Genomic DNA, 21542 nt, shown 5'->3' with positions numbered 1-21542 from the left:
TTAAGGCGTGAATTATTAAACCGAGCCAATATCAATTTGAAATTCTAAAAATATATTTTATATAGATTTACTACCAGCTGCGTCTGTTTCAAAATACAAACAAAAATATAGTTATAATTATACAACAAAAATTTAATAATAAATAAGTAAATGCTTTCTTAATTCTTTTGAAGAATTTATAACAAATTTAACTCTAATTAGATTTGATAAAAATAATGATAGTTAGATATACCCAAAATACTTTCATCTTAGATAAAAGATTGCACATTTTTAATAAGATTCACATATCTGAAACTTTTTCTTTTCAGAAGAATCTTGCATCTTTTTCATTATCTTGACAAAAGATTAAAACAGCTATATATATTTATTATTTTGTTTAAAAAATTTAATATTTATTTTATAATAGGATTACATTAATTTTGTTGCCCTTTCTTTCCTACCTTTATATTTCAAGTTAAAAATCATTGATATTTTATTATGATATACCAACTTTAATAGTGTATTCAAATTTGATGTCATCTTTTATGAATATTTCTCCATATTTATATTCATTATTTTAAAAATAATTATTAGCTTATTTTATAGGGTGCAATAAAATATTATTCATATTTCATTGTTCAACATTTTGATTTTCCCATTGTGTACAATATACTTGGTATAAAAATAATTATGTTTAAATATTTCTTGATTATATTTGTTTAAAAAATAATCTGAGAAGAAAGAAGCCATATAATTTGATGACATTTATTGGAACTAAGTATTTCTGTTGGTTGGTTTATATATATCTCCGTTTCTATTTTATTGTTGGGTCACATAAATTTTTTAGTAGTTTGTGGCAATATATTGATTTTTTTGTTAATCTCTGTATTATATTGACCATCTCTTACACCTCACGGCTTATTGTGCAGAAGAAACAGATTAATGATTTAATTATAACATCTTGTATCTACTTCTATTTAGCAAAAGATAAAATATCTTATATCTTGTCTTTCTTTAAAAGATACATTTTTTTAAAAAAATATGTAAGTGTATATAGATTGTTTTAAAGAGAAGTTACACTCTATGAATAATTAAGAATCATAAACTATTAACTCTTTAACCCAATATTCATATTCAATACAAAATAGAGACAAAAGTCACACTATAATGTAATTATCAAACAAAATATATAATTATTTTGGTTGAAAAACTGGGATTTTTTCTTCCCCACATATGCGTTATTAAAATGTGCCCTGAACTTTTTATTATAACAATAGACACTGTCTTTGATGCCAAGAAGAAAATTACATAAAACGGTGAAACAACCTATATTTCTAAATAGATCAAGACATATTTCTCAAGGAAAGTATACCAAAATTGCAATCAAAATATTTAGATTGATAAAGATATGAGTATATATATCATGCTCGTAACACTAAAATGTCGAAGAGCATGAAGAGATTTTCCGTAGGCAAGAATTTTGACAAGCATACTGATATAATAGGACCATATGGAAGACCAAGTAATTATGTTGAAAAATGAAAGAGAATTTCTACATTTACTAATATAATATAAAAGATATTGTATATATAAGTAATTATTAACAGATATATGAAAATAACTGATAAAAATTTTTGTATATTCATATACATTAACTAAATTAACCTGAGCCCGATCAATTATGGTTTCAATACATAAAACAGATCCGCTCAAACCTGGGATACATATCAAATATAATAATAAGAAATCTTATTATTAACATATATATTCTAAAAAATATAGAACTCCCAATAAGCAATAATTACATCCCTGTCTACAAACATAAGAAAAAACTATATATAATTTAAACAAATAAATTTATAATTCAGGATCTTTTACTCGCAGGATCAATCAGAAATGCCGCTTGAAGAAAAGTTTTACATTTTTTTAAATACTATAAAAATATAACAATTTACCTAATTGGACTATTATTAAAAAATAAACATTATTTAAAATTTTATATTATGATTGCTAAAATTGGAGTATGTAGAGAATAGATCAATTTTGGTGGGAAAATTAAAGCCAAAAATATCTAAAATATTTCTAGGGCTTGTCATTGAGCTATTAAATATTTTAAATTTCTCTCTTGAGGACAACAGAATTTATTTTATAAAGAAATCAACCAGTCAAACCTGCCTAATTTGGGCCTTTAATAATTACGGCAACTATAAATGCTATAAATTGGTAAACTGCCCACTTTAAAAAGTGGAGAGTTTATTAATTTTTTATCCATTTGAATAAGACAAGATATCTATAAATGTCATTTGTTCCTTTTTTATATATTTTAAAATTAACGAGTTACATTATAAATTACTTCATCAATCATAAAAAAATTTACGAGAAGGAAGAGTTATTCAAATATGAAAAGGGAAGAGTGGATTAAATGCATGCATTGTGAAGAAAGGGAACATGCTAATACCATTTATTTATTTGTACAAATAAATATTCCAGGAATTTTCTTCTGTAGAGGGGGGGGGGATATAATTTTATTTGGCATATTATAAATATTTATAACATCATGTAAAATTTGTTATGATCAATCATATTTAAAAAAATATCAATTTCGAACAGGATAATATAATATTAGAAAATATTATTTAAGAGCGAATATAATATTGTTTTATAAATATTATAGCTATATAAACTGGTTGTAAATCGCAATAAAATATGGAATTAAACGTTGATGATAATTTAAAAAGTTAATAAAAATATTGTTGATAAAGAAAATTTAATTTTAATTGCAACAATTTTTCTATAATTTGTTCTATATTGGGAATTAATTCTCAAAGTAGTGAGTACAGTTTAATTTATAGATATCATACTTTTGAGATAAGTTATTATCTCCATAATGAGGAAAAGATCCTTTCATTTGTGTTTGCACTAATTGATATTGTTACCAATATAGTATAATTTTAATATATTAGGAAAAAACTCCAAAATATATTTTAAAGTATGCAATATTCTATGGCAAGAGAATTATCAATAAAATTAAAATTTCATACCAAGATTTAAATTCTGAAATTGATTATCATTTATACATTTATATACTCTGAATAGTTAAGTATTTATTTTTTATTGCCAATATTATTATATATCCCCAGAAGAATTTATCGGTAATAATATTTGTAAATTAGATAAAGCCAGATGATGAATTACAAATCATATATTAATTTGAGTCAAAATTATATTTAAAGGGAAATATAACGGTTATTTAAGGATTAATTTCACTTTAATATTGCAAATATTTGTTAGACTAGGTAAAAGTCGAAGCTATTTCCCTTTCGCCTAAAAAATCACATAAATCTCTTTAAAGTTTTAGTCGATATTATCTTCTAGTTTGCTAAGTTGTATTAAATAATAATATTTTCATTCTTAAAACTTCAGCCAAATCATATCATTTTTGAAAATATTGCACAAAATTTTGGGTAATACATTCCATTGTAAAAAAAATCGGATGTTGTATTGAAAATGTAACAGTTTCTTGAAATATCTGGTTCATGTCATTTTGATATTTCCTAATGATCTTTCAAAATAGGCTTTTCTGAATTCAAAAATTCTGTACACTTGATGTTGAATCCATCTCACCGGGCATGCTTTTTGCAGTCTTTTTCTTGCAGCACAAAAAGTCTCTAAAATAATTCTATTCAGCAATTCTGTCTCCTTTATCTTATCATTGCACTCTTAGACAATTAAATAAAAAAAAATTTGGTTTTAATATTTTCTTACCATCAATGTTAAAATAAAAATGTAAGAAAATATACATTAAATAATAATAGAAAATACTAATAAACAAAAAAGAAATATATATTTTAACTTTTAAATTGATAAATGGTTAAATTATTAAAATAACATTTAAATTTTGTAGATAATTAAGATAATAATTTATTAAATCATTAAATATATAAGTGGTTAATTTTATATTGAAGTAAGCATGTTTAACAAACCGATAATTAAGTAAATAATTTATAATATATTTTAATTAAATGGCTGAGTCTAATGATAAATTGAGAAGTATAAATTAATTAAATTGTGTATAATCAAGTTTTTAAATACTTAAAGAATGAAGAAATATTAACTTAGATCCTTTTACAAGTACTCTATATTTATAATAAAAATTTTAAATAATATATTACGACCAGTTAGCACATACCATTTTGACTAGTCATAAAAACAACTTTCATATAATCTTATCTAGTTCAAACACTATTATAGATAGAGCTTTGATTCATATTATATTGTAAAGGTTAGAGATTGGGCTACACATTGATATTATATTTGTTTTTCTAAACCAAAGCTTAATCTATTTTCTTGGAAATGCTAATTCATGCCACGTTAACCCATTTTTCCCCTACAATAAACATGCTTGAATATATTTCCTATAAAATCTCATTTAAAGATTTAACTAAGTAATTGAGCAACTGTCTTAATTCAAAATTCCCGGTCCCAAGGCCCAAATTAGAGAGGTTTCAATGTAATTATATTTCTAACTCTAGAGGAAGAAATTCATATAGATTTATCTTAACAAACTTCTTTTCAAAAATGTATGGGTTAAAAATAGATAATAAATCGCTATTATTATTTAAGTTTTTTGGAATTTTAAATGCCAGTAAATTGACAAAAAATTTATCTTTCTGCATTGGATCTGGATATCTAAAGATATTTTTTGTCTTTGATATACAAAAAAATAAAAGGGGTCTAATGAAAATATATTAAAGTTTTAAAAATATCTAATTTTTATTAGAAACAAAATATAGAATAATATAATACTTGAATTAAAACTAAATTCGATATAATGTAAATAAAAGAAAATACATCGCCCGTAAACCTATTGCATTATTGAGCCCGACATCTTGAGCAAGTCCCAAAAAATCTAAATTTTAAGCAAATATAAATTATAACTATTTTTTGAAAATTAAAATATTTATTAAAACCTTCAATGAAAGCAGGATTATTCACTGCGTATATAAATAGGGAATCATAAAATTATATTATGTATCCTTCTTTTAATGGTAAAAAATGATAAATATAATACCTTGAGGGAAATGGTCATTAGCCTCTCCTTGAATAAATAAAAAATTTATAATTTCTAATATTTTATTTTTAAAAAATAAATTTCATCAATACAAAGCACACTTTTTTCAAAAACCTATTATATATTTATGTTGATAAGTTAATTGCTTTAGATTATCAAAGCAAAAATTTATAAAAAGAGGTGTATATATTTATACCTTCTATTCCTTGCAAAAATTCTTCTAAATTTTCTATATTTTTCATAGTAAGAAGTACATGATAAAATTTGTTCAACATTTAAATAATATCAAATTTTACCGAAATTCGCTCTAGGAATATCCCTTGGCCCTATATCATATTATATTATATATTCTTTTTAAGTCGTATAGTTTTTTTATTTAAACACATACTGACATTTAGCAATTTCATGGTGTTTTTTTTACAATATTGAATAGATTTAGATCCGAATAGGACATATGGTTTTGAAAAAAAACAAACTCTGAGTTTGAAAAACTATTGTGTCAATAAGAAAATAGGGATAATGATGTATAGCCTTGAACGTTATAGATTTATTTTTTTTTGGGGGGGGGGGGGGTATCATTAAAATATTAGAGAGCGTTGTAATTTTATCCTTATTTATAAAAAATTTGGCTGCCTTCGAGAGTCTGTGATCTAGTCGCATCACTGTGGTAAGCACAATCCGATAACTCTAGGTTCGAATCCAGCACGGGCCATCCTTTTTTAAATCTAACTAGGAGATTTCGTCCTTGGAGGGATGATATATAATAAATTTGACTAATTTTATGTAAATATATAAAAAAAATAAAGGGGTATTATTGCGTTTTAAAATAGACCAACGTCATATATCATTTCCCCAAAAAGCTATATATTAAATGAATAATAAATAAATATGATTATTGGAATAAATTTGAGTTCTAACTATGAAAAAAAATAAAAGTTATTATTATAAAATATTACTTTTAAATCTAGTTTCCTGGTGGATTATATATTTACCCTTAGGCCTATTCATTTGAGGTGTTTTATATGTGATCATATAAGTTATATTTCTTGGTGCTATATGATTTTTTAAAATATCAAAACTAAACATTTTCGAAAATTTTTTTTTATTTTATAGCATATCATAATATAAGAAAAATAATTCGACTTTGATCATAGGCTATCACAAATAAGATTAAACTACAATTACGTTTCGACATATTCCCATTCTTGAAAGATTCTATTTAAAATATATTATATTTTTAGCAACATAGATGGATGCCTAATTTTGATATAAAGTTTGTATAAAAGCTAACTTTTAAAATATTGTTGGAAATTATGTGTAAGCTGTCAAAAAATTTTATTACATGATTCTAAACATAAAGTATGCAAAAAAATTATTCAATTCATTTTATAATAGAATCCATATATTTGTTCAAATATTGCCTCTGTAATGATTTTAGATCCTAGAAAAGATGAGCTAAAATCTTCTGACCAAATATAATTTATAGTCTTTAATCTTGTTTCATCAAAAAATTTGAAGTAACATGGGCTAAATAATTGTTTTTGAATGATAATTGAATATGAATCTATCGCTACTAATAAACATATAGTACAATATGAAAGAAATACTCCTTTTGACCAAATGTGAAGCCCTAAGATGAAAACCTTATAGACGTTTGGGTCTCCTATTTAATAATTTTAAAGATTTCTGCCATTTAAATAAAAAAAATTTTTTTTAAAAATTATCATCTTGTGGGTATAAAAAAAACATAGCTGTCAGCAAATATATAACTGTATATTTTATTATTAATACTAAGTTTTTAAATAAATCAATATAGAAAAATTTTAATGACAATAACCTCTCATACAGCGTTTACATGACAGTATATTCACAGGATGCAAACCCCCCTCAAAAATATATATCTACCCCCCTAAAAATACCAAAATGTTATCCATAGATAATTTAAAAATGTAATGGAAAATTTTCTAGATTATTATAGCCTACCCCCCAAAATGCCTACCACCTACCCCCTACTCCTTTATAGATATTAGGATGCAAACTGTTCCTACCCCCCCCCTCCCCCCCCCGCTCATGTAGACACTGCTCTCATATATCATATAATATGTAGAGTTTGATACGTCATATGGTATATTAAATAATTAATTAATATTTTAACCATAAGAAAAATTAATTTATTTTTATTGTAAAGAAAAGGAACATATAATATACGGGAACATTTTTAAATCATACCCTTTAAACTTTTTGGAAAAACCATTATGAGTAAGCTTCGTTTGGTATTGTAAATCGATAGATTGGCGAATATTATAGAATTGCAATCTGTTAATAATTATTATATTGTGCGGAAACTTAGTTATTTTTTTAAATTTTAATTAAAAAATATTACAAATTTTAGCATCATGAAGATAAAAATTTAAAATATTCTAAAATAAATTGTACAAGAAATAGAAGTTACCTACTCTTGAATATCTACTAATGCTTATAATTCTCTATTTTACACGACTTTAGTTTAAAATTTTATTTATTTTAAAATTACATTTTAAGTATTGCCATAGAATTAAAATTATAAATTTGAGGATTTGATATTGATATGGCTCCTATATAATCACTAATATAAACAAATTTAAATGGATTATATGAAATAATTTAAAAAACTAATCCCCAAACTATCGATCTTAAAAAAATTACCCATCTATCAAGCATATTACATTCTCAAAAACGCCCTTACCACAAATCCAGTAATGTTAAAAAAACTTCTAGTGCCTTCTCTTTTGAAATTCTTTTAAAAGAATATGAACAAAAGATACTACAAATGATGATAGAGTAATTAAACATCAAACTCGATTCTAACTCATGGCACCAAGCAACTCTCCCTTGTAAATCCGGAGGACTAGTCCTAAGATAGGTATTATGTATAGCCCTATTTTCTTTCATCTCATCAAACCTTATCAGCAAAAAATATTACCGCGCAAATTATTATCATCGATAAAAATAATTTATTAGATGAAGCCTTACGTTGTTGGATTATTAATGTCTTATCAGACACAGCCCCACCAGATTCAACGAAACAAAAGATTGGGATCAAGGATTGGTATCTCGTTCCTTAGATCACCTCAATGATCAAACCCTCCTAAGATTTCTTAATTTCAACAACTCTGTCCATGAATGGTTAGATTCATATCCCAGAATTTTAAATAACCATTTTCGTTATGCAATCAATTTACGCTTGGGCGTACCTTTCCTAAACCATTATATTTGCATTAAATGCAATCAATCGGCAGACGCGTATGGGAGACACTCTCTCCACTGTAAATTTATAGCAAAAATTAGCCTACATGATAAAATATATGCAATAATAGCTTCCCTTCCTTTTTAAAATAAAGCCAATTTTCTCTGTAATTTAGAAACCTTCATTCTTTTTAGATAAAAAACGCCCTGACGGCAAAACCGTCGTTCCTTTTTTCATGGGAAAGGCTTTGATGTGGGATTTTACCGGCATTGATCCCATGGCTACATCTAATATTTCCGATGATCCCATTAACAGAACCGAATATCTAAAAAATACAAAATACTTACAACTAATGTGTGATAACCACTTTGTTCCAATAGCAGCTACATTAACCTGCTCTTTTGTACAAGATACATTCAAATTAATATCCAAATCAATAAAAATAATCATACCTTTCTCTATTTTACAAACTCAAGCAGAAAATCGCTATATCTATAATTAGATCTAATTATCAAATATTTAAAACATTATGTTCATGGCCCGACCTCGCCATTTGATATTTTTCTATTTTTAAAAAAAAAATGTTTTTTCTTCTTTTTATAAAAATATACATTTGTATCAATCTTTTTTTTATTTAACTTAAACTGATATATGACATATTTTATTATATTCTCTATATTATAATGTTAATTTTTAAAATTATAATATTTTTTTATATTTGTATATGAAATTTAATAAAAAAATTGAATTTTAATATGAATTGTCATTTAATATTATATTGTTTATAAATTATATTAAAATAAGACATACCACCGACACCCCCCCCCATTTCTAGGAGGAATATTCAATTAATTTTTTTATTAATACAATTAAAAAATGATAATTATCATAATTCAGAATTTTTCTATTTGTTTGATCTTAAAATTATGAGTAATTGTTATAAATACAAGAAAAATAATATTTTATTTGGTTATTATTTACTACATATCTCAAAATATTTTATTAGAAAGGATATTACCCCTACCTTATTCTAGACCCAAAAACTAGAAAAATGATTAATGAAGAAGTTAAAGTATACATTATTTATTAATTATTTTTTTGATATATGGAATCATTTTGCTAAAAAAAATAAACGAGTTTCATAATTCATTAAATATTATAAATGAGAATGTATCAATTATTTTGAAATTCCTGATTCCATTTATTTCTAAGAAGCTCTTCTAAAACTTTTGTGAGGCCCGAGACCATAATGCCCCATTCAAATGATGCATTCCACTTATCTAAAATATGTCTTGTGCACTTTTTAAATTATTGTTATACAAGACTCAACTTTCATACATAAATAATTCATTCTTCATATATAATAATTTGCCATCGATCCTGATATATTATAGTAATAGGTTTTTAGTCAAAAATATATTACTTAGTTTATTCTATTTTAAATTTTTATTCGTATTATATATGTCTAAATCTTTAAAGGGTTCAGAACTATTAGGGATCATCAAGGGGTTTTAAGGGATCCCTTTAAGAATTCAATTTTATAAAAGATAAAGAACTATAACGGTATTGTCAAGTTTGAACCATGATAAAGAAGAATCTTAATTTGAAAAGCGTTTTACGCGCGTTTTTTTTAAAAATTTTATTGTTATTTATTTTCTAAGTATTTTGGGGGACGTATAAAAGTATGTCGAGTATAGGGTGTCAATCGATAGCTAATCAAAAGATCTAATCAACTAGAGGGTCAACATCTCACCAATAATGAGCGAGTTTAGGTCTAGTGGGTCAAGAATATTTTTATCAAAACAAAATATCTATATGGGTTTCAAATAATAGCTAATTCAAATATTATTTGACTAAGTATTCATTATTGGTCTTGATGGGTATACTTGGTCGAGAAGAGAATGGGTTAGATAAAGATGGGGGTGGTAAAAATTTTTTTATTTTGATATAGGTATCAAATAAAAGGTAATTAAAATATTTTTTTTATTATAATAATAATAATTACTATAAGCAAGCGGGTCTAGGTCTTGGGGGGGGGGGGGGCAAGAATATTTTTAACAACTCAAAATATCGATATTTATATCAAATAAAAATATAAACTTAGGGTGAAAATTATTATTAAAATCAAAAGATATTTTAATTACCTTTTATTTGATACCCATGTCTTTTATCTTTTTTACCCCCCCCCCCCACCTTAAGTTTGCCTTTTTTGAAATTTGCTTTACAACTATGTCTTATTAAAAAAATATAAATTAATTAACTTTGGTTATTTTGTGGATCATTTATTCTAAACTTTCAGTATTTTATATCTCCTATAGTTTATTAAATTATGGAAATAATTTTTAAATTTTAATTACAATTTTAGAAATTTATTATTAAATTTATATATAAATATAATAATGATTAAAAAAATTGAATTTTTTAAGAACTAAATTCAAAGTTAAAGCAAAATCAATACTTTTTGAAAAAATTGAAAAAAATTTTTTTTTTCTTCTTTCTTTTTTTTATTTTGTAAATTAATAATAACTGAAAGGTTCATAGCTTATAATTTTTTAAAAATAAATTTTTTAAAAAAATAAGAGTTTACCATAGTATTTATTGAGAGGTCTGTCATCTAGATAAATTATTTTTTTATAAGAAAAACATATAATTTAATTAACTATTATTAAAATATATTTTACAATAATGTAAATCGATATGAGAAAATATAAAAGGGAAATATTTTATTGTCAACTAAATAAATAGACAGTTTATCAATTTATCATATTTTATCTTATTTTTTAAATTTAATTAATGTTTTCTATAAAAAAAAACATTTTGTCCATTTATCTTATAAACCCTACGATCCAAAAATGTTATCCATCCCGTATTCATTAAAATCCTTTTCTTTTAGTTTGAAAGACAAAAAAAATGATTAAAATAGGACTTATTAATTATGAAAGAAAATAAATTGAATTCGTTAGATTATATAATCTTCTCACTAAAAATCAAAATAATGATGTAAAAAAAATTGTAATACTTATTTTGACATGTTTAATTTTTTCAATAGTGTCCAACCACACATCGCATATCTTAAACTGGAAGCTCAGCTTGTAAATACCCTTTGATTTGAAATGATATTCTAACGGTAAATTGGTGAACTTAATAATATGGGGAAAAACAAAAATAATATAGTTTATAACCATAAATATAATATATAAAATAATTATAGACAGACGCCAGAAATTTTTCTTTTGTCAAAAATTTTCCAGGCCAAGTCCAAGTTTCCCCATAAAAAAAATCCCCAATCTAAAAGGTAAAAAGATCCATCAAAAAAGGAAAGTGTCAATAAAATACAGAAAAGTAGGAAATTCCCATAAAATGAAGGAAAATCGTATTATTTTTATATATTTTTTAAAAAAAATTGTCATTATTATAATCCTTTTCAATAATATTTTCTTAAATTTTTGATTATTTTAATTTTCTTCATATTTTATTTCTAACTTTTGGAGGTATCTTTAACTCATTTTTAATTTATAATTGTCATCTTTTCTTAATTTTTATTTCTTCTTATTTATGATTTTTCTTTCAAGTTACAAATAATTTCTTTATTTTCCCTTTCATTTTTCTTCAATTCTCTATTTCTATTTTATTTTTCCATTTTAAAAGATTTTTTTTATTTTAGTTTTTCGGTTTAATTTTTTTTCTTAAGTCGAATATTTTCATTTTATAATTTTTTATTAGATTATATTTTTGACATTTAATTTAGTTATATAATATAATATATAGAGATTTGATTGATTATTAAAGTACTTAATTTAAGATTTTATTATTATTTTAGGTTATTGTTTATTTAAAATAATTTTCAAACATCTTATAACACAAACCAAACTGATATTATAATTTTTTAAAGATATTTAGAATAATTGAAAATTTAATACTAAAGCATAATTTTCCAACATGATCTAATGTTACAGTAAAAAATGTTTTAAATAACAAATACATTTCTATTATTCATAATGTTTAAGGGTATACATATATTAAAGATTAAAACCAAGACGATATCATTTGAATCATGAACCATTATTTTTTTATTGACATAATATTTGTTATAATTCTAAATTCTGAATTTCTCCAGCTTTTAACGGGAAATAAGATAAATTTTAATTGCAAATGAGTAAATTTAATTGCTAAAGTTCAGATTTAAATCCTAATGGGCAAACATTTAATTAGATGAATAAATTTAATTGCAAATGAACAAATTTAGCAAAGATAAACAAATTTGATAATAGTTCTCTAAATATAATAGAAAGTTTGAAAAATAGCTATTAATCAATCTAATTCATAAATAAATGCAAATTAATATACTGTATCTACATTTTTTATATATAGTTCAGAATTGGAGTGTTCAACTTAATATTTTAAAAATTTTTGAGTTAGAATAAATAAATTCACTTTGATAAAATTAAAATCCTTTTGAACAAAAAGGATTTAATATTTTTGTCTGAACAATATCACTGATTCACTTTTCATATCAAAATAATAATGGTTCAATATTTTTTAATTAATGTGATTTTTAATGTTGAGAAAGCAAGGTAACATTATAAAGTTAATTCAATTGCCAAAAATATTTTTATTTATTTAACTTACTTCTTTAAATTCTACTAATTCCCTTGTTTCATTGTATGTTGTGATTGCTAATAGTTTCATCCTAAAGGTTTGGACCATATGCTCGAAAGGTACGGAGAAATTGAAATGTACAAGAGATGGAGTTTCTTTGTGATAACTAATCCTTTCTACGTGAAAGTTAGGTAAGAATAGAGTTTTTTTAATAAAAGAACATTTACCTTTATTCTCATTAAAAAAAATTTCTATATATTTATCTAGAAAATTTAAATTTTTGGGGAATTTCCGGCATTTCACATAATATATCAATAAAATGAAATAAATTAATATTTTATTTTTTGTTTAATTTAATGCATGATGTACATAGATCATTGAAACACCTATATAAGCTTGATTAATTAATTTATTTTATAAGAATAGAAAAATTATTTTTGGATTGTAACGAACAATGTAACTAGTTATTTTTTAAAATATTTACATTATAAATGATGATTTCTAAATTTAAAAATTACTTTTTATTAAATTTAAAATAATATTTTAAATGTAATGTTCCATTTACATCAATATCCAATAAAATATTTATTAGTCTAAAGAGCTTATTTATTCCAGCAAAAACTTAAAATATTAAACATCAATTTTGAAAAGAGTTAATTATTGCTTTTAAAATTTTGATTATTTTTATTTTATTTAATTTTAAAATGTTTTCATTTATTATTTTCAATTTAAATTTTTTTTGCAGAATTAGGATCTAGTATTGCGTCGAAAGATTGTTTGGCTTTGCAAATAATATTTTTGACAATATACTTTGAACCTGACATTAACTAAAACCTAACCTCAAACCCAACTATTTTTTTTATTTAGAATTTAGATATTCAAGAAATTGTTTTTCTTTTTCTATTTATTTTCATTATTGGAAAAACTTTTTTGAGAATTTTTTTTTCGTGTAATCATTTTTAATATATTTTATGTATCAATTTTAAACATTTTTTTTACCACCCTTATTTTTTTAAATTATAATAATAATGTATATGTTGTATTTAGGTATGGAATCCATGGGGAATCCGAACTCTCAATGCATTATTTACTGAGGAAAATTTTAAATTTAAAAAATATGATAATGACTAGAAATGTAATTCATATGTATAAAATCTTAATAACTAAAATCTAATAATTTTCGCCCGTAAACATTCAAATGTTTTTTAAATAACTCTGAACAAAATTTGTAAGGCAAAATTATTTTGGATAACTGGTTATTCAAACTTAAATTTTGTATAATGTAAGTAGTTTCCTTTCTAGTAACTTTAATTGGTTACTTTTTAGAATTTAGTTATGAAAAAACTTTTCAAGGCTGTCATTTGTAAATAATTAATAACTTTTCAAAGGTATTTCACTAATATAATTATTGATGTAGTTCAAATCATTGAATTGAATATGATTTCAATAAATATATATTACATTTTCCAATACAGTTAAAATTCTAATTATTAATTTTTGCAAAAAAATTAAAAAATCTTTAGCATTTTTATAAATATTCCTAAATTCTGACATTTTTCTCTAAAAATTATGCCAAATTTAAGAAATTTTACATTCTTAAATTATATTATTTAAATAATTATTTTTAATTTATATTTAAAGATTATAATGAAAATTAATCAATTATAATATCGCAAAAGTACTTCATAAAGTAAACTATATAAGTCTGACATTAAGGTGATTTAGAGGTTTTCATTATATATTTCAAATGCAATATTTAATCAGGGTAAGAAAGAAATGAATAAAAAAAAATAAAGTAAAAATAAAATAAAATAAAAGATTACCAATTTTTGATATACTGTAATCTAAAAAATATAAGTGTATATATTAATATTATAAATAAATTTTAATTCTAATATTATATATTATACTAATAGATTTAATTATTATAAATTACAAAATTTAAATACAAATTTCTATAAAAAATAAAAGGGTATTATTATAATTTAGAGATAATTTTAAAAAATTGAATGAGTTGTTTTATTTTCGGTATATAATATATTGTTTCTACTTTATCACAGTTCAAATATTTATAAATATAAATCAAAAAATTTGTCAATAATGATGCAGCTCGAAAACATCAGGATGATTAATTTCCAACCAAATAAAGATTTGATAGAGTTCTATTATATAATATTGGAAAACGATAAATTTCTACCATTTCTTTCAATCTTTTGTTAGAAAATAATACTTATTATTATTATATATAATATATATTTATAAAATAGTCAATTTTATCGCCAAAAAAATTTATTAAGTCATTGCAGAATTCATTATTTTTCTTTCATTTTACTTTTTTTTCTTTAAGAGGAGAGAAGAGAAGATGACAGGTTATTTTTATAGAAATAAAAATTAAAGCACCAACATTTTGAAGGTATCTTTAATTTCAAAATAGCTAAAGCAAATGTATCGCTATATTCCATCCTAAATTTTTTTATGTACCCATCGAATTTTGACGAACTTTTTAAATTTCGTTGCATTGTCATAGTATTGGCTTGATACAATTATTTATAAGAGTTTTTTATTAATTCTATAATTTCAATAAGAAAGTTGGAAATAGGGAATATGTTAATTTTTCACATAATAAAATATATTTATCTTATTTATTTATTTTCAAGATTTCTATAAAACTAATTGCTAAGATTCATCTACTGGATCGTGCCCAAAATTTAATACAGAAAATCTCAAGAAACTGGAAGACAATTAGACAAAGGTATTAGGCCGATAAAATTGACCTTTATTATAAAAAATTTTCATTTATTTTAAATTTAAGGTGCCTTGGAAAATTGAGAACAGCAATAATATAGAAAACCAATTTACATTATTTTATTTATAAAAAGGCGTTATAAGTATTGTAAGCTACTAAAAATTTAAATTTAGTGTGCTAATATCTTAGCAGCAGGCTCAACTATTAACCAAATAAATAATGTGATTGAATTAATTAATGTTGAAAAATGTTAATATTTCTTTTTAATTCATAGTATCAATAATAATAATTATTATATAATTCTAAATAATTACCAAATTTCAAATAGGCGAATGCTATTAGAGACAAATTCACCAAGTTGGAGCACGTCAAATAGAACGAAATGTTGTAAGAGTTGAAATCACATGGAAAATGAAGTCCTATTGTATTCGTATTATTGACCTTGAAATTCATACATTTTTTATTTATTTACATCTAGTTTTAATCCTTTATTTCTTTAATTTCCTAGTATATTTTTTTCCTGCCTTCTTTTTTTAGCTTTATATCAATCTACTTTTCTAAGTTTAATTAATAAAAGTGTAAATTTTGTATTATTCTAACTGTTTTATTGTAATCAAAATTGCCAAGTTTAGAAACGACATTCATCAAAATTGTATAAGGCATTCCTCGAACCAATCTTTGGATTATTGTATCGTTAACCTCAAAAGTTTTGGAAAGTCCTCTACCTCCTACCTTTACACCTTTTAAAAAAAATAATTTTTATGGTTATGCTTTAAAATAAATTGTGAATTTATATATTTTCACTAAAATTATATTGTCAATTTCTATCTTGAATTCAATCTTCATAAACCAACATGGGAATTCGCTATGGTAGAAGATAATTTTTAAATTTATAAATATTCTTAAAATTTTTTAAAAAAATATTAAATATCATAAAAATAAATTAAGTTTCTGATTCACACCTCAAGATAGGCTAATTTCTGATTTACGCATTCAAGAAAGTTAAATTCCAATTACTCATCATGTTATTTGTATTTTTATAGAAGCGAAATAATAAATTTAATAAAAGTGATTTATGCAGGGATTCGAACCGAACCCGAACCCGGAGAAGTGAACCCGGGTTTTTAGAAAAAAACTCTGAACCCGAACCGAACCTGAACCCCATTTATAAAATTTTCAAAACCCCCAACCGAACCCAAGAATTTTATTTGAACCCGGGTTCAACCGGGTTCAGTGTATTATTTAAAATCATATAATAATATATGTAAATACAAATATTATATTTTCAAATTTCCAATTAAATGAAGTGTTAATAAATTTTAAACAACTTAATTCATTTATGCCATTTTTTAATTTATTCTCGATTCCTATTGGAGTGTTAAAAAATTAAACAATTGAATTAATTTACGCCATTTATTTTTAAATTTTTATCTTATTATTCTTAAAGATTATTAATTAGAAGAAAATGGTTAACAAATCAAAGTAAAAATTATTATATTGTTAATTTAAAAAATTCTAAACATCTAACTTAAAAATTGTTAAATGTAGAGCAGTTTTTGTGAACTTATTAAAATGATTTTAAAATTTATATATGCTAATCATTTATTTTTGGTTCAGATTAATTTTTACAAGATATTAATGAAGTGCATATTATAAATGAAATTAAATTTATAAATATCTCTTTTTTAATTCTGAAATCATTGCTATTTAAAAAAATTGTTCTCTTTTTATAGATTTAAGATTAAAGATAAAGTCATATTTGATAAGCATTTTACCCTTAATGCAATAGAAAAAAAATAATATGTTCATATTGCAAAGTAAAAATGTCTGGTAATCACTTGTCAAATTTAGAAAGACACCTGGAAAGAAATCACAACAATGAATATTTAAATTATTTAAATGAAAAAACCAAATATCAGGAATTTTTATTGGCAAAAAAACCTAAAATTAATATAGAAACCTTTTTTCCAAAAAAGCATATAAGTATAAATATATCATCTAATGATTTGATGAGTTCTATACTAGAACTTGTTACTGTAAATGGCCGGCCTTTATCAATTATTGAAGATTCGGGATTTCAAAGAATTATAAATCCACTCCTATCTGGGCTCAATTTGGTTATAAACAAAAAAAATTTATCCAGAACTATTAATAAAACAGCCCAATCAATTAGAGACAAAATATCGAGAGAGGTAGAAGGAAAATTAATAAGTTTAAAAGTTGATGCAGTTCAACGACTAGATAGGTCAATTCTTGGTGTAAATATTCAATTTATATCAAAGTCCATTATAAATTTGAGGACTCTTGGAATTGTAGAGCTGAAAGAGAGATGTACAGGAGAATATATAAAAGAGAATATATTAAAAACTTTACTAAAATTTAAAATTAATATTCAACAAATATACACAATTACTTCTGATTGGTTGTAATTTTTTAAGAGCTATAAAGCTCCTGCAACTTGAAACTGATTATGATATAAGGAGTGAATCAGCAGATGAGGAAAATATGAATGTAAATGTATATAAATATGATATTGATGATATACAAAATACTTTTTTATCAACTATTATATCCTATCCGATTTATAGTGTACGGTGTGCAGCTCACACACTTCAGCTGGCACTTCAAGATGCTATAAAATTATCACCAAAGCTAGGATCCTAAATTTAAAATTAAGACATCCCACTTACCAAAAGTTATTAAAAAATATGAAACTCCTTAAGCCTGTGTTAGATTGCCACAGATGGCATTCAACCCATGATATGTTAGAAAGGCTGATTTTACTAATACCCAATATCGAAGATTTTTTTTCAGAGCAATCTGATTATTTATTGACTGAAGATTGGAAAGAGATAATAACGATTGTTGAAATTTTAAAACCGCTAAAAATCGCAACCAAACAATTCCAATCTGAACAGTTAACACTGACAGATTTTTATGCAGCATGGTTAAGATGCTGCATCGAACTGGAAAAAAATCCATACCATTTTGCTCAATTACTATATTCTTGTCTTAAGAACAGAGAAGAAAGGTTTATAAAGAACGAAATTCTCTTAGGTGCCATATACCTGGACCCAAGATACAAGGTTAATTAAAAGCTTAGTAAATTAATTATTTTAGATTTATATTAAAATTGTTATTTTATGGAATATTTAAATATAAACAATATAAATCCTTACAATAATTACTGGATTTAGCGATTATAAAAGATTAGATAAAAAAGAAAATATTTTGCATTTTTGGGAGTCTGCTAAGCTGGAACACCCTGAATTATATATTTTATCTAAAATCTTATTTGCTGTTCCTGCAACCCAAGTTAATTTATCATATTTTCACATATAAATATACATTTAACATAGGTTAGCGTTGAAAGATCTTTTTCACATTTGAAATTCATTCTTTCACCACATAGATCGAGGATGAGTGACCAACTCTTGGAAGATATTATGCTAATACGTCTAAACAAAATTTTTAAAATTGATACATGACTATATGCTTTGTATTTTTAACTATATTTGCCTATAAATAAAATAAAAAATTTATTTTTTATATCAAATTTATGTCTAGTTTTTTATTATGATTTAAATATAGAATTTTTTTTATCAACTCAAAAATTCTTGAACCCGAACCGAACCCACCTTTTTTTATACCCCGAACCGAACCCGAACCGAACCCGAACCGAATCCGGGCAAAAATTTTGTCGGGTTCGCATCCCTGGATTTATGTATTTGAGATATATATTCTACAATATTGATTATAATATCTTTATCTTTAAACATCGACAAACTATATTTTGTTCTATGATGACAGTTCATAAATTATACCTTAATAATGTCATGTAACTGTTGAGATTGTTTTTTGATAACTAAAAACTTCAACTTGATATTTCAGATGTTGTAAAAAATCATAAATAAATAAAACTTGATCTATTTATAATATAAGCACTAGCAGTTAGATGAATTATTAATTATGATAAATAATAATAGAAGTCTTTAAATTGAAAAGTAATCAGAATCATCAAAGTCTACCTGGAAATGAATAATCTAATCTAATTATTGTATTAAATTTTTTGTTATTTATAATAATTTACTTTAAAAAAATTCCCGTGATCCAGTGGATTTAAATTAATTAACTGCAATCGAGCCATTTAACAACATTAATCCTAAAAATTTGTCCCTTTTCCAATATTTTATCTTGTTATAATTGTATAAGACCCCTTTAAAGTTTTAAATTACATTTTATTATAAAAATAAATAATTTTCGTAATATTTTCTTGCTAATTGTAAATTTAGGTGGATTGACGTTATTTTTAAACGTTGCTGCTATTTTATAAAATCTGAAAGTAACAGATCAAAATTAATATAATATAAAGATTTTTAGACTTGCATCTATTTGCTGAGTAATTATTAATAACATCTCTAAAGCTTAAATATATTTTATAGTGCGAAGATTAGGATCTGCAAAATAACCATTAGTCTTAAAATAATATCTAGGCTTCACCCATGGTCCATGTTATAATTTTTTAAAATTATATTGGCCAATGACTACATACCAATATTGACGACAACCCAAAAAATAATTTAAAGTTGGTAAAAACACTAGAAAAAAACATATTAACCGATTACATATAAAATTTATTAGTGGCCCGTGGTATTTTTTTCCAGGTGTGGGGGCGAATTTTTTTTCTATTAAATACTTAAAAATGTCATGAGTTTATCGAAAAAAAACTATTATTTATTTATTGGTAACTGCATTTTTCAAAGGTAACAATGATTATTTTCTATTTTATAATCTAATCCATATCAGTATTAAATAAATACAATACATATATGAATTAATTTTAAATAAAATCATTTTAGTAAGGGCAATAACCAAATAATGGGGATTTTTTAAAAAATATTAGTTAACAAAAATAAATACATTATCAGCTCATTTCTATAAACATGGTAATTCTTAGCTAGATAAATAAATACATTTGGAAAATAACGTTTTGTCTTTTATTATAAAAACGATAAATAGAATTACTCTGGAATTTCAATTAATTAATGATTTTTTAATTTATTTTACATTATAAAAGCCTGGGAAATATTAGAGAAGATTATTTTTAATATTAACCTTCTAATAGAGCAGTGTTATCCATTTCTCCATAACAAGTCCACAAAATCACATAGATATTTATCGCTACAAGATATATCCTCGTGTTATAGAACCTTAACATACTTATCATAATATAATTTACTATTAAAAAATATTTTATAATCTTTTATTAAAACAAATTGAAAATTATTTTATGATACTTATTAATTTTTTAAAAAATTTTTATTCAAAAATAAAAGAAATGCCAAATCTTAATTTCAAAGATTTTTAAAGATTATTAATTTTAAAAAATATGTACAAGGTTATTACATTTTTGACCTTCTATACGATATTTTTTTAATTATGATTTAACTTAATCTTGAAAACTTACTATTATTTAACTTTTTTTAACAGGTTTAAACATTGCATAACAAGATATTTTAGAATTCATTTGATTTTATTATTTTAATTTAACTAATTAATTGATTTTGCTCAATTTTGTAAAATCTCTTTAATTTTGAATGTTTTTTTAATTGACCTATCTAAAATTTAGACAAATAACAAAATCCGTTTTCTCCCTAAATTTGTTATCATTTAATACAATAATTTGTTGATCCAACTGGATATCCATATATGGATCATTAAGCCCTGCCAAATTAACCTAAATATATAATTTGAATTATTTTTTTAATTTCTCTTCTTTTAATATTATATTTTTATATAGAATATAAATATAGTAAGTCAATTTAATTTTAATATTCTTTTAAATAGTTTTTCGTCATTGTTTTGTTTTATTTTTATAACTGTACATTAAAGTTTTTTAAAAATAAATGAGATAATATAAT

General features: G+C 23.3%; 1 protein-coding gene across 1 annotated transcript in view; it reads right to left on the bottom strand.

The window, feature by feature from the left end:
- Positions 1-20934, bottom strand: part of LOC135924463 (uncharacterized) — a 48388-nt gene extending 27454 nt beyond the window's left edge. The window contains exons 1-15 of the mRNA XM_065459519.1: positions 20737-20934; positions 16222-16361; positions 15936-16062; positions 14699-14719; positions 12906-13051; positions 11296-11416; positions 10864-10890; positions 7280-7366; positions 6194-6265; positions 6007-6102; positions 5347-5376; positions 5247-5279; positions 5051-5077; positions 4950-4973; positions 4844-4888 (exon numbers count right to left, since the gene is read on the bottom strand). Coding sequence (XP_065315591.1) covers positions 4844-4888; positions 4950-4973; positions 5051-5077; positions 5247-5279; positions 5347-5376; positions 6007-6102; positions 6194-6265; positions 7280-7366; positions 10864-10890; positions 11296-11416; positions 12906-13051; positions 14699-14719; positions 15936-16062; positions 16222-16361; positions 20737-20848 — 1108 coding nt within the window. The 5' untranslated portion in view covers positions 20849-20934. The remainder of the gene's footprint in view (positions 1-4843; positions 4889-4949; positions 4974-5050; positions 5078-5246; positions 5280-5346; positions 5377-6006; positions 6103-6193; positions 6266-7279; positions 7367-10863; positions 10891-11295; positions 11417-12905; positions 13052-14698; positions 14720-15935; positions 16063-16221; positions 16362-20736) is intronic.
- Positions 20935-21542: the final 608 nt, after the last annotated feature.

This window comes from Gordionus sp. m RMFG-2023, chromosome 2 (assembly GCF_954871325.1).
Source record: "Gordionus sp. m RMFG-2023 chromosome 2, tfGorSpeb1-WG-v2, whole genome shotgun sequence".
Classification (NCBI taxonomy): Eukaryota; Metazoa; Nematomorpha; class Gordioida; order Chordodea; family Parachordodidae; genus Gordionus; species Gordionus sp. m RMFG-2023.
The sequence above is the reverse complement of the archived record's forward strand: the minus strand, read 5'-3'. Positions and strand labels throughout refer to the sequence as shown.